The sequence below is a fragment of the Phyllobates terribilis genome, unplaced genomic scaffold (assembly GCF_046119375.1).
Source record: "Phyllobates terribilis strain yellow unplaced genomic scaffold, ASM4611937v1 Scaffold_6__1_contigs__length_29720123, whole genome shotgun sequence".
NCBI classification, from domain to species: domain Eukaryota; kingdom Metazoa; phylum Chordata; class Amphibia; order Anura; family Dendrobatidae; genus Phyllobates; species Phyllobates terribilis.
Window position 1 is genome coordinate 22483238 of NW_027362766.1, and position 13789 is coordinate 22497026.

The 13789-nt window shown below is 47.1% G+C and overlaps 1 protein-coding gene across 2 annotated transcripts in view; it reads left to right on the forward strand.

Moving 5' to 3' along the window:
• ZFYVE26 (zinc finger FYVE-type containing 26) overlaps nt 1–13789 on the forward strand; it is a 290489-nt gene that overhangs the window by 63232 nt on the left and 213468 nt on the right. For both annotated transcript variants that reach the window (XM_073637441.1, XM_073637442.1), the window contains exons 10-15: nt 2085–2666; nt 3651–3731; nt 3904–3954; nt 4026–4177; nt 4402–4594; nt 13182–13445. In XM_073637441.1, coding sequence (XP_073493542.1) covers nt 2085–2666; nt 3651–3731; nt 3904–3954; nt 4026–4177; nt 4402–4594; nt 13182–13445 — 1323 coding nt within the window. The remainder of the gene's footprint in view (nt 1–2084; nt 2667–3650; nt 3732–3903; nt 3955–4025; nt 4178–4401; nt 4595–13181; nt 13446–13789) is intronic.

The following is a 13789-nucleotide window of genomic DNA, read 5'->3' on the forward strand; positions in this document are numbered from 1 at the left end:
GCAAGATGAAGGCATTGAAGCTATGGACTGGCCGCCCGTTCCCCAGACCTGAATCCGATTGAGCACATCTGGGACATCATGTCTCGCTCCATCCACCAACCACGTTGCATCACAGACTGTCCAGGAGTTGGTGGATGCTTTAGTCCAGGTCTGGGAGGAGATCCCACAGGAGACCATCCGCACCCTCATCAGGAGCATGCCCAGGCACGTGGAGGCCACACACAATACTCAGCCTCATCAGGAGCATGCCCAGGCGTTGTAGAGAGGTCATACAGGCACGTGGAGGCCACACACAATACTCTGCCTCATCAGGAGCATGCCCAGGCGTTGTAGGGAGGTCATACAGGCACGTGGAGGCCACACACAATACTCAGCCTCATCAGGAGCATGCCCAGGCGTTGTAGGGAGGTCATACAGGCACGTGGAGGCCGCACACAATACTCAGCCTCATCAGGAGCATGCCCAGGCGTTGTAGGGAGGTCATACAGGCACGTGGAGGCCACACACAATACTCAGCCTCATCAGGAGCATGCCCAGGCGTTGTAGGGAGGTCATACAGGCACGTGGAGGCCACACACAATACTCAGCCTCATCAGGAGCATGCCCAGGCGTTGTAGGGAGGTCATACAGGCACATGGAGGCCACACACAATACTCAGCCTCATCAGGAGCATGCCCAGGCGTTGTAGGGAGGTCATACAGGCACGTGGAGGCCACACACAATACTCAGCCTCATCAGGAGCATGCCCAGGCGTTGTAGGGAGGTCATACAGGCACGTGGAGGCCACACACAATACTCCGCCTCATCAGGAGCATGCCCAGGCGTTGTAGGGAGGTCATACAGGCACGTGGAGGCCACACACAATACTCAGCCTCATCAGGAGCATGCCCAGGCGTTGTAGGGAGGTCATACAGGCACGTGGAGGCCACACACTATACTGGGCCTCATTTTGACTTGTTTTAAGGACATTACATCAAAGTTGGATCAGCCTGTAGTGTGTTTTTCCACTTTAATTTTGGGGGTGACTCCAGATCCAGGCCTCCATTGGTTAATAAATGTGATTTTTGTGTGATTTTGTTGTCGGCACATTCAACTTGTGTATATATATATACACTGCTCAAAAAAATAAAGGTAACACTGAAATCCCCCATCTTAGATCTGAATGGATGAAATCTTCTTATTGAATACTTTGTTTTGTAGAAAGCTGAATGTTCATTATTTAAACTACAAATGCTGAGATTAGAAGGCGAGTCACGGTTAATATGTCCCAATGCTGCGTGTATATGTCCAAGTGCTGAGCGGAGTCTCCTTTCCCCTCTCGGATTACCGTATATAGCGGTCAGTAGTTACACCGCCCTGCGGTGGGGATGATGAGGGTCCATTGATGCCTTTTAGGCTCAATGTAGGATTGTTGCTAGACCTGATGCGGTGCTCCACGCTGGTAGCTTGTTTCTCTGTGATTCAGCCGGCGCCCGGCCGGTGGCGCACATCTGGCGCCCGGCCGGTGGCGCATTGCGACATATTAACCGTGACTCACCTTCTAATCTCAGCATTTGCAGTTTTAATAATGTCCAACCGCAAATATCAATAGGACAAAATACACTTCTCATTATTACGATCCACCAGGATTATCTGCCATTTAATACGTTGTGGGAGGTGGAAGATTCCTATAAGGAACACGAACCTCCTTGCCAATTAAAAGCCTTATGTGCCGCCAACCACCAGCGCTAATGGGGTATAATCGACTTGTATTGTAGCCCTATTTTTTAGCAACATGTGGAAGTTGTCATTGCAGTAAGCAGCAGTGATAGTTTTACTGTAAGCGTTATTTTACTAAAAACAATTACTAAACCCGAGCGTCATTGCCATCATTTTCTTTTGTAAAGGGTAATGATGGCTGAACCATATAAAAATAAACAGAGGCCGGACAGACGTCTGTCTGAGATGGGTTTGGACCTCTAACGTTCTATAATTCTACAATGCGGAAATAAGAAGGGGAGGGCGAAAAAAAAACAAATTACTCTGGAGGGAAGAACTTAATTGTAACTTTTCATGTTATTCATCCAGTTTTCCTTCTTTCGCAGAGCATCCAGATCTTTTTTTCCAGTATTTTACCAAGTGCCGGTATTACTTGTGTTCGCTTCCTTCACCGCTGAAGCTGGAACTTCTGGAGAACATGTTCTCCTTAATTTTTACATCCACAGTCGATCTGTGCTCCGAGCTGCCCCTTCCTGACAGCCATGCTGTGGAAGCAGGCGAAGAAGACCTGGAACTGAAGGTTGGCCGTCTGGACAGCCGCACTGAGAAAGGGGAGCCTGCGTTCATCAGGTCTCCTATCAAAAGCCCCCAACATAATAGCAGTGTCATCTCCACTGACCTGAGCAGTTCTGTAGACAACTCTCAGAACATTTGGGACTTGGTGAAAGGTAACTATATTGATCTGAAGCAATTCGCCAGAAGTTTGAGTGGCTTTCTGGTGGACGAGGTCGTGTTGGACACTTACTTAAAAATGTTGGAAGAACAGATAGACCTAATTAAAGACTCAGGCGATCTTAACGATTTGATGTCTGAATCGGAAGACTTGAAGAACAGGGTGGTCCGATTATCCAAATATATTTCCGAAGCCCAATGGAGGTACAAAGTGGTGATGAGCAACAGGAATGCAGGTATGTCACACGTGAGCTTAATTTAGGATATTAAAGGAAGTCTGTCAGTAGGATCAACCCTCTTAAGCCGTTTATATGGGCGTGTAAGTCATAGAAAATTGATTAAATGTTACTTTGATATCTGCAATCCGATGTTTTATTCCAGAGAAATCAATGTTTTTTCTTAATAAGTTAATGATCTGTTAAGATCTATGGGCCGGGTCCATTGTGATTGCGCCTCGTCCCGATCGCTTCCCCTATGTACATGCAAGGAGAGTGACCAGAGACCTGTCAGTCAATGAGATCGAGGCAGGGAGAAGCTAGGGACTATGTGGTTTGGATGATAAGTCTGAAACTGGTCCCCAGCTGTTTCTTCCCGCCCCGATCTCTTTGACAGGTCATTGCCTACGCATGTACATAGGGTGAGACCTTTCATCGGGTGAAATCTGTGAATCAGAGGGATCGGCGCTAAGGGAGAAGTTGATAGTGGACCAACTTCAGACTTAGCCAAGTCACATAGTCTCCAGCCGGCTTCTTCGTTGTGACTTGGATGGCTAGTCTGAAGCCAGTCCTTAACAGACTTCTCTCCCTCCTTGATCCCTTTTGCTGACCGCATGACTAGTCCTAGGTAGGTCCTCTACAGTTTCTCCCTGTCCTGAACGCTTTGACTGACAGGTTTCTCCCTTGGCATTTACATACGGAGTCTAAAAGTTCGGGACTAGGAGCAACCACAGGGCACCTGCCTCAGACTAGTCCCTGGCCAACTTGTCGAAGTATGATCTCTATACGTATGTTAGGAGAGACCTGTCAATCAAATGTTTTGGGACTGGGAGCAGCTGCAGGGGACGTGCTTCGGACTTGTTTCCATATGGGTTTTCAAAGTGCAGTGTTTTAGAGTAAATACTACCTGGTCGTAATTGCACATCCGGTGCCTAACTAACGCCGTATGTGATTGTTTTTTTTGGGGTTTATTTTACATTTACTCTCCATTTCTGTTTTCTCCAGAGCACAAGCTTGTCGCAGAACGGTTGCAAATGCGAACGTACAAAATTTCCAGTGTTAAAAGACGTAGGAGAACCAGAGGATGTAAGTAGATGGTGTATATTGTAAGAAGTAGTAAAAGAAAACCTTTGCACGTGCGATTCTTACCGGAAGCGTTTCTCTGGGGGTACGCGGATCTGCCGCCACCGCTTGTCCTGTGTCCGATGCCTAACACCTCGCACGTCTTATGTGTGTAACTTTTTGTGTATTAATACAGCGGGATCCAGGAAACAGAATGAAAGCACGAGTAGTGAGCTAAGCACGTCAGGTAATGATCACACCCCGCAGAAGTGAGCCCCGCCATCTGGTGCACACTCTCACCCGGATCTTGTGTTGCAGAGAGCAGTGCGAGTAATCTGTCCGCCAGGGCTGACATAGACCACCGGAGAGAACGCCAGCAGCAATATAACCTGATCCCTATGATGCTGTCGCCGCCGGAATCGCTGCTCATTTCATGTATATTGAGAGGAAACTATACCGATGCTCATGAGGTGGGCATAGGTTTATAGCATTGGCACCTTTGCCTCCCTACCGGCGGGACTCTTATATTGCTCCCTAGGCCATAGCGATGTGTCTAACTGTGATAGTAAGCCGATGACGTGATGAGACGGGTCAGAGCCGAGCAGGGGAGGAGAGATCGGACTGTTAGAGATCTATAAAATGTATAATTATTATTTTTTTTTTTCTGTCTAATTTCATTTTAACATTGCTTTAGGTCTCCAGGATGTTCAATCTGCAATCTTCCCCGATCCACGGGGAGCTCATTTTTATGGAACGATACCAAGAAGTCGTCCATGAACTCTCTAAAGTGGAGAAAAAAATTGAAAACCAGACCTCCGAAGTTGGCATCAAAAAGCCAGGAGGTGGCCGCTCCACCCTACAAGCAATAGGAAGCGCAGCGGCAGCAGGTGACCCCTTGGCGTCTCCATTGGCATACGTGATAAACTCATGTGCAAGGTGTAACACTGCATAAACGATCAGTACGGTCATGGCGCATGCCGGAGATCTAGTGCCGAGGGCATTGGAGGGTATTACTTGGGTACAGTCTGCTGCTGGTGTAAAGGCCCACATACACATTAGATGCGAGTAGGCTGGACCTTATGGTATTACTGGCCGACTATCTGATATGTATCGGGGGGTCCCAACTCTTCCATGGCAAATGTCAGTGGGCAGAACCATCAGGTAGCTGGAATTCGATGCGCTATCCTTTTTGTTTTCAGAAGAGCTCTCTAAATTTTTTTTGGACATTTTGTGAGTAAATTAATTATAAATTATTAATAACCAGATACATTCTGTATTTTGGGGATTATAAAACACACTTTTCAGCAAGAAAACGTTTTGATAATTCTACAAAGCGAAGGGGGTCCTCAACCGTAGTGGTGGCAACGATAACTCCTCAGGAGCAGAAGAGTACCAATAGATTTGTATAAATTATGTATAAAAGTAAAACCTAACTTTTAATAGTTGTGATTAAAAGATCTTTGCTCCAACACACATGATGCAAAACCAAAATCCACAAACCAATTAGATAAACCGAGGCACCTAATTTTGCCACAAAAAAACTTGGAAAACATATTGACTTGAGTATAAGCCTAGGGTGGGAAATGCAGGAGCTACTGGTAAATTTCCCCATCCTGGTATGCATGGCCCCCCATCATTGCACACATGAAAAAAATAAACACTTCTACTCGCCTTCCTTCCCTCTGCTCCAGCGCTGCATCCTGTTCTGCCAGCAGCTGATCTCCACATCTGAGCAGCGCATGACGCCACTGCCATGCGCCCTCAGACGCTGAGGTGAGCTGCTGGGATATTCACTCCACTCCACACTGGGACTATGGGTGTGGAAGAGAGTGAATATTCATTTTCTTTAATAGTGCACACTGTAGCCGCAACTACCGGCTTCCTGCTGTGGCTCAGCGATCCTCTGTGCCCGCTACTAAAAGAGAATGCTTTTTCACTCCTTTCCACACCCATGGGAGTGGGGAAGATGAGTATTCTTACTCCCTAATAGCGGGCACAGAGGATCACTGAGCCGCTGCAGGACCCGACGGCTGCGATTGACTGTGTGTGCTATTAAGGAGAATGAATATTCACTCCTCTCCACTCCTGTGGGCATGGAGGAGAGTGAATATTCATTTCCTTTAGCAGCGGGCACACGTGGTTGCTGCAGCAGCCGGCTACTGCCTGTGCACCTCTCCGCTACCACCATAACCCCCTCCCCACCACCTTCAACATCCAATATGTAAGTATATTCTGGAGTATAAGCCGAGGGGGCTTTTTCAGCATAAAAAATGTGGTTATAGAGTCGGCTTATACACTAGTATATACGGTAAATCGATTTCTAAAGGTGCTATTGACATGACATTCTCACCAGCTGTCGGTAACAACTAATCCTAGCCACATGGGCAAATAAATCAAACCACAGATGTCTATAAATTATGTGTAATAATGATATGACACCGGAAAAAACTATTGAACATGCTTACTGAGATTTAATTAATACTTCGTACACAAGCCTTTGTTGGTGATGACAGCTTCAAGGTGCCTCCGATATGGAGAAATTAGTCGCAGGCATTGCTCAGGTGTGTTTTTGGCCCATTCATCCACACAAAAACTTTTCACTTCCTAATCTATGAACTCTGAAATTTAGTTCCTTTCATACATTTTCTCTTGGATTCAGGTCCGGTGATTAGCTGGACCATTCTAGCAGCTTTATTTTTTTTCTCTGAAACCAGTTGAGCGTTTCCTTGGCTGTGTGTGTGGGATCATTGTCTTGCTGTAATGTTCACCCTCGTTTCGTCTTCATCATCCTGGTAGATGGCAGCAGATTTTTGGCAAGAATTTTGCTGTACATTTGTCCATTTATCCTTCCTTCAAGTAAATGAAGTTTGCCAGTGTCATATGCTGAAAAACATCCCTACACCATGATGTTCCCACCACCACACTTCACTGTTGGTATGGTGTTTTTAGGTGATATGCAGTGCCTCCAAACATGGTGTTTTTTGCCATCCAAAGAGTTCAATTTTGGTATCAGACCAGACCACATTCTCCCAGTATTTCACAGGCTTGTCTAAATGTTGTTGTTAAGCAAACTTTAAATGCACTTGAACATGCTTTTTGCTCAGCAGTGGAGTCTTGCGAGGTGAGCGTCCATGCAAGCCATGGAGGTTGATTGCATTAGTTATAGTGTTCTGGGAGTTCTAGCATTCGCGGGGCATAGCCAAATGACTCGATCGCGCTGTCTATCTATTGGGCGTCACGGCCGAGATGTTCTGTACATCCATTGAACGCCGTGGCCTGGTGACACGATCGCAACAATACTCTACCCCAGGGATGGGGACTCTCTTCTTCTTTTTTTTTTTTCTGCCAAGGGCCCATTGGATATTTATACCATCCTTAGGGGGCCGTACGAATTGCGTACTAACGCCACCCATAGAGGACATCCTGACGTCGCCCAATGCGCCTGATTTTTGCCTCTGTTGATTTTGCTACCCAAGTACAATTCGGTTTGGCTTTTCTTCGGTGTCCTTGCCAGGGACACACATATGATTCAAGGTTCACTTTTCTGCATACTGTAAGATACCTTACACACTTCCTCTTCGGGTTTCGACTTTTAACATGTTCAAAGTCCTATCTTGCCTCAACCTATTGTCTAGTCTTCAGAACATCTGTTGCAATCCACACAAACAGCCTTCCTCTCCCTTGCAGAAGGTGTCTCTACCCTTCTTCTTGGAACTCAATCTCTCCAACCTTCCCATTTTCTCGGCCTAGTAGCGATGTCCTACCCTCATTCTTCACAAAGGACCTTTCCAGTAGGCACTTGATTCCAGGTCTCACAGGTTCGGATCGCACATAGGCTAGGTAAGCCCTCTCCCTTCTTCTGTAGTCCAAAGCGGTAGGATTCTAGTTTCCCTTTCAAGATGGAACTTTATTCTGATCAACCCTGGCTCGGGTATCTGGTAAACTACAATCTACCGATTTTTTTTTTTTTTTTTTTTTTATTTTTATTTTTTCCTTCTCCTAACCTGCGAAAGGCCTTCGACAAAAGAGGAGTTGTCTCATTAGACGTCTTTCGTCCATTGTCGTTTATGGTGGAACATTCCGAACATCGATCTGAAGACTTCCAGGGTGCCATGTGAGGTCTTTCACCCCGTCTCCAGATTCTGCCACTCGTTGTTCCCCAGCACTTTTTTGTGGTCTTCTGGACTCACAACCTTTCCCTTCTCTTCTGCTTTCTTCTAGTGTGGAGGGTTGTCTACCTTCAGTCTCCTCCTAGGACCTTCCATTTCTATTTTCCAATTTTATTGTACTTTTCACCTTTATGACCTGCTGGTGAGCCCCAGTTTTCCTGATCTCGTCTTAATTCTGATCAAAGAGTGGAAACGCTCCTAATGTCCCCTTCCTCTTTACTTCCTCTTGGCCTTCTGTTTTCGGGCTGTGAGTCTGGTTTGTTCCTCTACTTTCTATGGTCAAGTTCTACCGTCTTTTCCGTTCAAGTCTGCTTCTGCGATACACGTGATGAGTAGTTCTCTGGCAGCCTCCTGTGGATGTTGAATGCTCTACAGCGCTTCTGTTTTTACACTTTTTAGTCATTCTTCTTTACTTCCCGGAGGGTCCCTCCAGCGATTATTCCATTTCAGCCCTGCCCTATCGCCCTCCCTTCCTGACTTTCGTCTGATCACATCGGGCTCTAGGATTCACGGTGACTAGTCAGGGTGCATTTCATCGCCCGGTCGGTTGAGAACAGATTCCTCAGACGTTCAGAGTTCTGGAGAGTCTTCATCATGGTCTTCTAGTCTGGATCAGCTCTGCCATTCGACTCCTATATTGGCAAGTGTCAGGGACGGCATCGGCAGGATCACACAGTATCCCACCGCTGCCCCCAATTTGTCAGGGACGGCACCGGCAGGATCACACAATATCCCACCTCTGCCACCAATTTGTCAGGGAATCCACCCACACACAGTCAGGACGACAACGGGGAGATCACACAATATCTCACCGTGCCGTCAGGCTGTCCATATTTCGTCCGGAATCGCGAGCACACGATCCAGACTACTCTCTACGTAGGTATCGGTAAGCGACCAGTGAGCATATGGCTCAACACCCTGGGTTCCACAGCCTGGAATCCGTGTTTAACGCCCTCCGTACGGTCACTGTCAGCACCACGATAGCCCAATTATTAATACTCTCTGCCACCACCGGCTGAGTTTTAAATATAATACAGGCCTGGCCGGACGCCTGCGTTTTGGTAGCGTATGGCTTCTGGGAAGGGAACGATTACAGAACAAAATAAACAGAACTATTAAATTTTATATTTGATCCAAAAGGGAGGCAGTGTTTAGGAAAAATATATACAAGGATGTTACAAGGGAGACATTAAAATACATATGCAGATACATAAAATAAAACAGGATAAAAAGTGAAACTTACACTATAAAGTTTGCTGCGACGACTCAATATAGGTGGAGGAGGGGCACTCCGATTGGAATATGCTGTTATTGAACAGGACCCGTTGCTTATAATAATTATTATTATTATTATTAATTTATATAGCGCCATTGATTCCATGGCACTGTACATAAGGGGGTTACATACAAAATAAGAATATCACTACAGTAAACAAACTAACAAAGATAGACTGGTACGGGGGGGAAGAGGACCCTGCCCTTGCGGGCTTACATTCTACGGGAATAGGGAGGAGACAGTAGGTTGGGGGGTTGCAGTAGTAGTAGCTTCGGCATTGTTGAGGAGGCAGTGGGATCATTGCAGGCTGTAAGCTTTCTTGAAGAGATGGGTTTTCAGGTTCCGTCTGAAGGATCCGGATGTGGTGGATAATCGGACGTGTTGAGGCACAGAATTCCATAGGATGGGGGATATTCGGGAGAAATCTTAGATGCGATTGCGTGAGGAACGGATAAGTGTGGAGGAGAGAAGGTCGTGGGAGGACCGGCGGTTACGTGAGGGAATATATCGGGAGATTAGTTCAGAGATGTACAGAGGAGAGAGCTTATGGATGGCTTTGTAGGTCAGTGTTAGTAGTTTGAACTGGATACGCTGGGCAATTGGGAGCCAGTGAAGCGATTTGCAAAGGGGGGTAGCAGAGGAGTAGCGAGGCGAGAGATGAACAAGTCGTGCAGCAGAGTTGAGGATGGACTGGAGGGGTGCGAGAGTGTTAGCAGGGAGGCCACAGAGGAGGATGTTGCAATAGTCGAGGCGGGAGATGATGAGGGCATGCACAAGCAGTTTAGTAGAGTTAGGGTTGAGGAAAGGGCGGATTCTGGAAATGATTTTGAGCTGGAGGCGACAGGAGGTGGCGAGAGCTTGGATGTGGGGTTTGAAGGACAGGGCAGAGTCAAGGGTTACTCCGAGGCAGCGGATTGTCGGTACAGCGGAAAGAGTGAGGTCGTTTATTGTGATAGATAGATCAGGTGGGGAAGATATGGGAGATGGGGGAAAGATAATGAGTTCAGTTTTGTCCACATTGAGCTTGAGGTAGCGGGAGGAGAAGAAGGAGGATATGGCTGCTAGACATGCTGGGATTCTGGACAGCAGAGAGGTGGCGTCTGGGCCAGAGAGGTAGATCTGGGTGTCATCAGCGTACAGATGGTACTGGAAGCCATAGGATTTTATGAGCTGTCCCAGGCCAAGGGTATAGATTGAGAAGAGTAGAGGTCCTAGGACAGAGCCTTGAGGGACTCCAACAGAGAGGGGGATGGGTGAGGAGGTGACGTGGGAGTGGGAGACGCTAAATGTGCGGTTAGAAAGGTATGAGGAGATCCAGGATAGAGCAAGGTCTTTGACACAAAAGGAAGAGAGGATCTGCAGTAGGAGGCAGTGGTCAACTGTATCGAAAGCAGAAGACAGGTCAAGTAGAAGGAGTACAGAGAATTGTATGTTAGCTTTGGCTGTAAGTAGGTCATTGGTGATTTTGGTAAGGGCAGTTTCGGTGGAATGGTGGGGGCGGAAGCCGGATTGTCTGTTGTCGAAGAGAGAGTTAGATGAAAAGTGTGAGGAAAGTTCAGCGTGAACGTGTTGCTCAAGGAGTTTGGAGGCAAATGGGAGCAGCGATATGGGGCAATAGCTGGACAAGGCGGTTGGGTCGAGGGATGGCTTTTTGAGGATGGGTGTGATTGTGGCATGTTTGAAGGCAGCAGGGAAAGTACCAGAGGATAGTGATAGGTTGAAGAGATGGGTTAGGGATGGGACGAGTGTGGGGGTGATGTTAGGGAGGAGATGGGATGGGGTCGAGTGCACATGTGGTGAGGTGCGATTTGGAGAGGAGACGAGTAAGTTCTCTTTCCGTGATGTTGGGAAGGGAGGTTATAGGGCTGGGGAAGTGGTGTGGAAGACAGAGGGGTTGTGGTGGTCGGACGGTAAAGACTTCCCGCGTTTGGTCAATCTTGTTTTTGAAGTGTGTTGCAAACTCCTCAGCAGAGATGATGGAGGTTGGAGGGGGCAGTGGAGGGCGGAGGAGAGAGTTGAAAGAGTTGAATAGTTGTTTGGGGTTGTAGGATAGGGAAGATATGAGGGTTGTGAAGTAGGCCTGTTTAGCAGAGGTGAGTGCTGATTTGAATGCGAGCGTTGCTTGTTTGAATGCAGTGAAGTCATCTTGAGTATGTGTTTTCTACCAACGCCGCTCCGCAACCCTGGACGCTTGTCGAAGCTATTTAGTGAGGTTGTTGTGCCAGGGTTGCCTGTTGACTCGTCGCGCTCTGCCATGCAGAAGAGGGGCGACCGAGTCAATAGCTGATGCTAGAGTGGCATTGTAGAAAGCGGTGGCGCTGTCTGTGTCATGAAGTGAAGATATGGATGTCAGTTGTAGAACAGAGTCAGAGAGTGTGTGGGTGTCTAGATGTGCAAGGTTTCTGCGGGGGTGTGCTAGTTGCTGGACATGGGTGACAGGTGAGGAGGACAGGGATGAGAATGTGAGTAGGTAGTGGTCAGATAGGGGTAGGGGGGAGGTTGTGAGGTTAGATAGGGAGCAGAGTCGGGTGAAGATGAGGTCTAGTGTGTGTGTCCGTCTGTGTGGGTGGCTGAGGAGGACCACTGAGTAAGTCCAAAGGATGAAGTAAGCGACAAGAGTTTTGATGTTGCTGACTGGCGAGTGTCAGTGGGGATGTTGAAATCGCCCTTGATGATTGTGGGAATGTCAACCGAGCGAAAGTGAAGAAGCCAGGTGGAGAATTGGTCGATAAAGGCAGTGATCGGGCCCGGGGGTCGGTATATGACAGGCACTTGGAGGTTGGAGGGAGAGTAAATGCGGACAGAGTGGACTTCAAAAGAAGGGAGAATAAGGGAGGGAAGAGGAGGAGTAGGGCTAAAGGTGCAGTTGTTAGAGAGGAGAAGACCCACTCCTCCACCATGTCTGTTTCCAGGGCGAGGAGTGTGGGTGAAGTGGAGGCCACCATAACACAGCGCAGCAGGGGAGGCAGTGTCAGAGGGTGTTAGCCATGTCTCTGTGATGCCCAGGAAGGAGAGATTATAATTCTTATTCCCCCCCTGGCAATGAGTGCTCCTGTCTTATCCATAGATTCTTTTAAACCTAAGGGTGATCTGCCCACACGCCCCTTGTGGTGACATCATGTGGGCCGGTCTCCAGCCTGTACATTTTAATTAGAAACGCTAACTTCTGCGATAACTCATCGCCCGTTGATCGCAGAAGCTTGCAAACTACGCCATTTTTTTCCCTTATGATTTTATCTTTATTTTGATATCACACTTCGCATAGCTGCAGTCTGCCATTCTGGTGTTTTTGCGCTGCAGCTCTCTGATTTTGGTTACAGCCCTGGAAAGGTACCTACACATTCCTGGGCTGATTTGGTCACTACCCGTTTGTGTCTCGTTATTGCCGGACGTATGGAACTCATAATATTTCATATCTAATATCGGAGCCGATCTGGCTATGGCTGGTGGCCAGGAATTGTTTGAGTGTCTTTGAACTTAACGAACCATTTCCTCTTTCCTCCAAACTCCTTGCTTGTGAGAAGGTGTCACTCTCTTAGGTCGGTGTTAAGAGGAGATACATTTGCATTTTAGCTTGTGACACTTCATGTGTAAAGCCTTTTGGCTGTGGGGGCTAATTTGCAGGAAGACGCAGTATAATTGTCATCTCTGGACAAACACTACAGGAGAGGGCATGGGAGAAGGGCTAATATTCTGTTAATCTCTCCTGACATTAATATTTTATAATATTCCTGACAGCAAGCAATATATGAAGTCCACTAAACCTAGCTCCAACTCCATGATTCTGCATGTATGCAAGCAATAAAGCAGAGGCTTCCACCGGTGCCGTTAGGGGACGCGAGTCGCCCTTCCCAACCTCTCTAGCTGCTGTCTTCTGCTTGGACCTGTGTTATCAGATGATTAATGCAGCTTTCCTTTTTAAGAATTGTAGTTTTCTTTGTTGCTATTACAACCTCTTTCACACATTAACGTCAATTCTTACTCCTTTTTTTTTTCTTTTGCTCACGCTGTCACTTTTAACCCTCCCAGGAATGGTGGTGTACTCAATCTCTGATGTGATGGATAAACTGGTCACTCCTGCCGATTGCCTGACACCAGCCTTACAAAATGATTTCTGGTTGAGAAGTGCCCGCTTGGAGAAGATTGATCGGTGGAGACATGTGGTGGAAGAGATGAATCCAGCCGCCATGGCTGCTTTTGATTTGGCATGCACACAAGCACATCTCTGGAAAACATGCAAGCAGCTGCTGGAGACGGCCGAGAGACATCTGCAGAAATGTCTGGAAGACAAAGGTATTCCTTCAGCGTCGATTGATAGAACGTTCCTTGCTGAGATTATGAAAGCGCGAAGGGTAGATGCTAATGTCTGCTCCATAAAATATACACCGCTCCAAAACATAAAGGGAACGCTTAACCAACAGAATATAACTCCAAGTAAATGAAACTGCTGTGAAATCAAACTGTCCACTTAGGAAGCAACACTGATTGACAATCAATCTCACATGCTGTTGTGCAAATGGAATAGACAATAGATGGAAATTATTGGCAATTATCAAGACACCCTCAATAAAGGAGTGGTTCTGCAGGTGGGGACCACAGAGCAATGCTTTCCAGCTGATGTTTTGGTCACTTTTGAA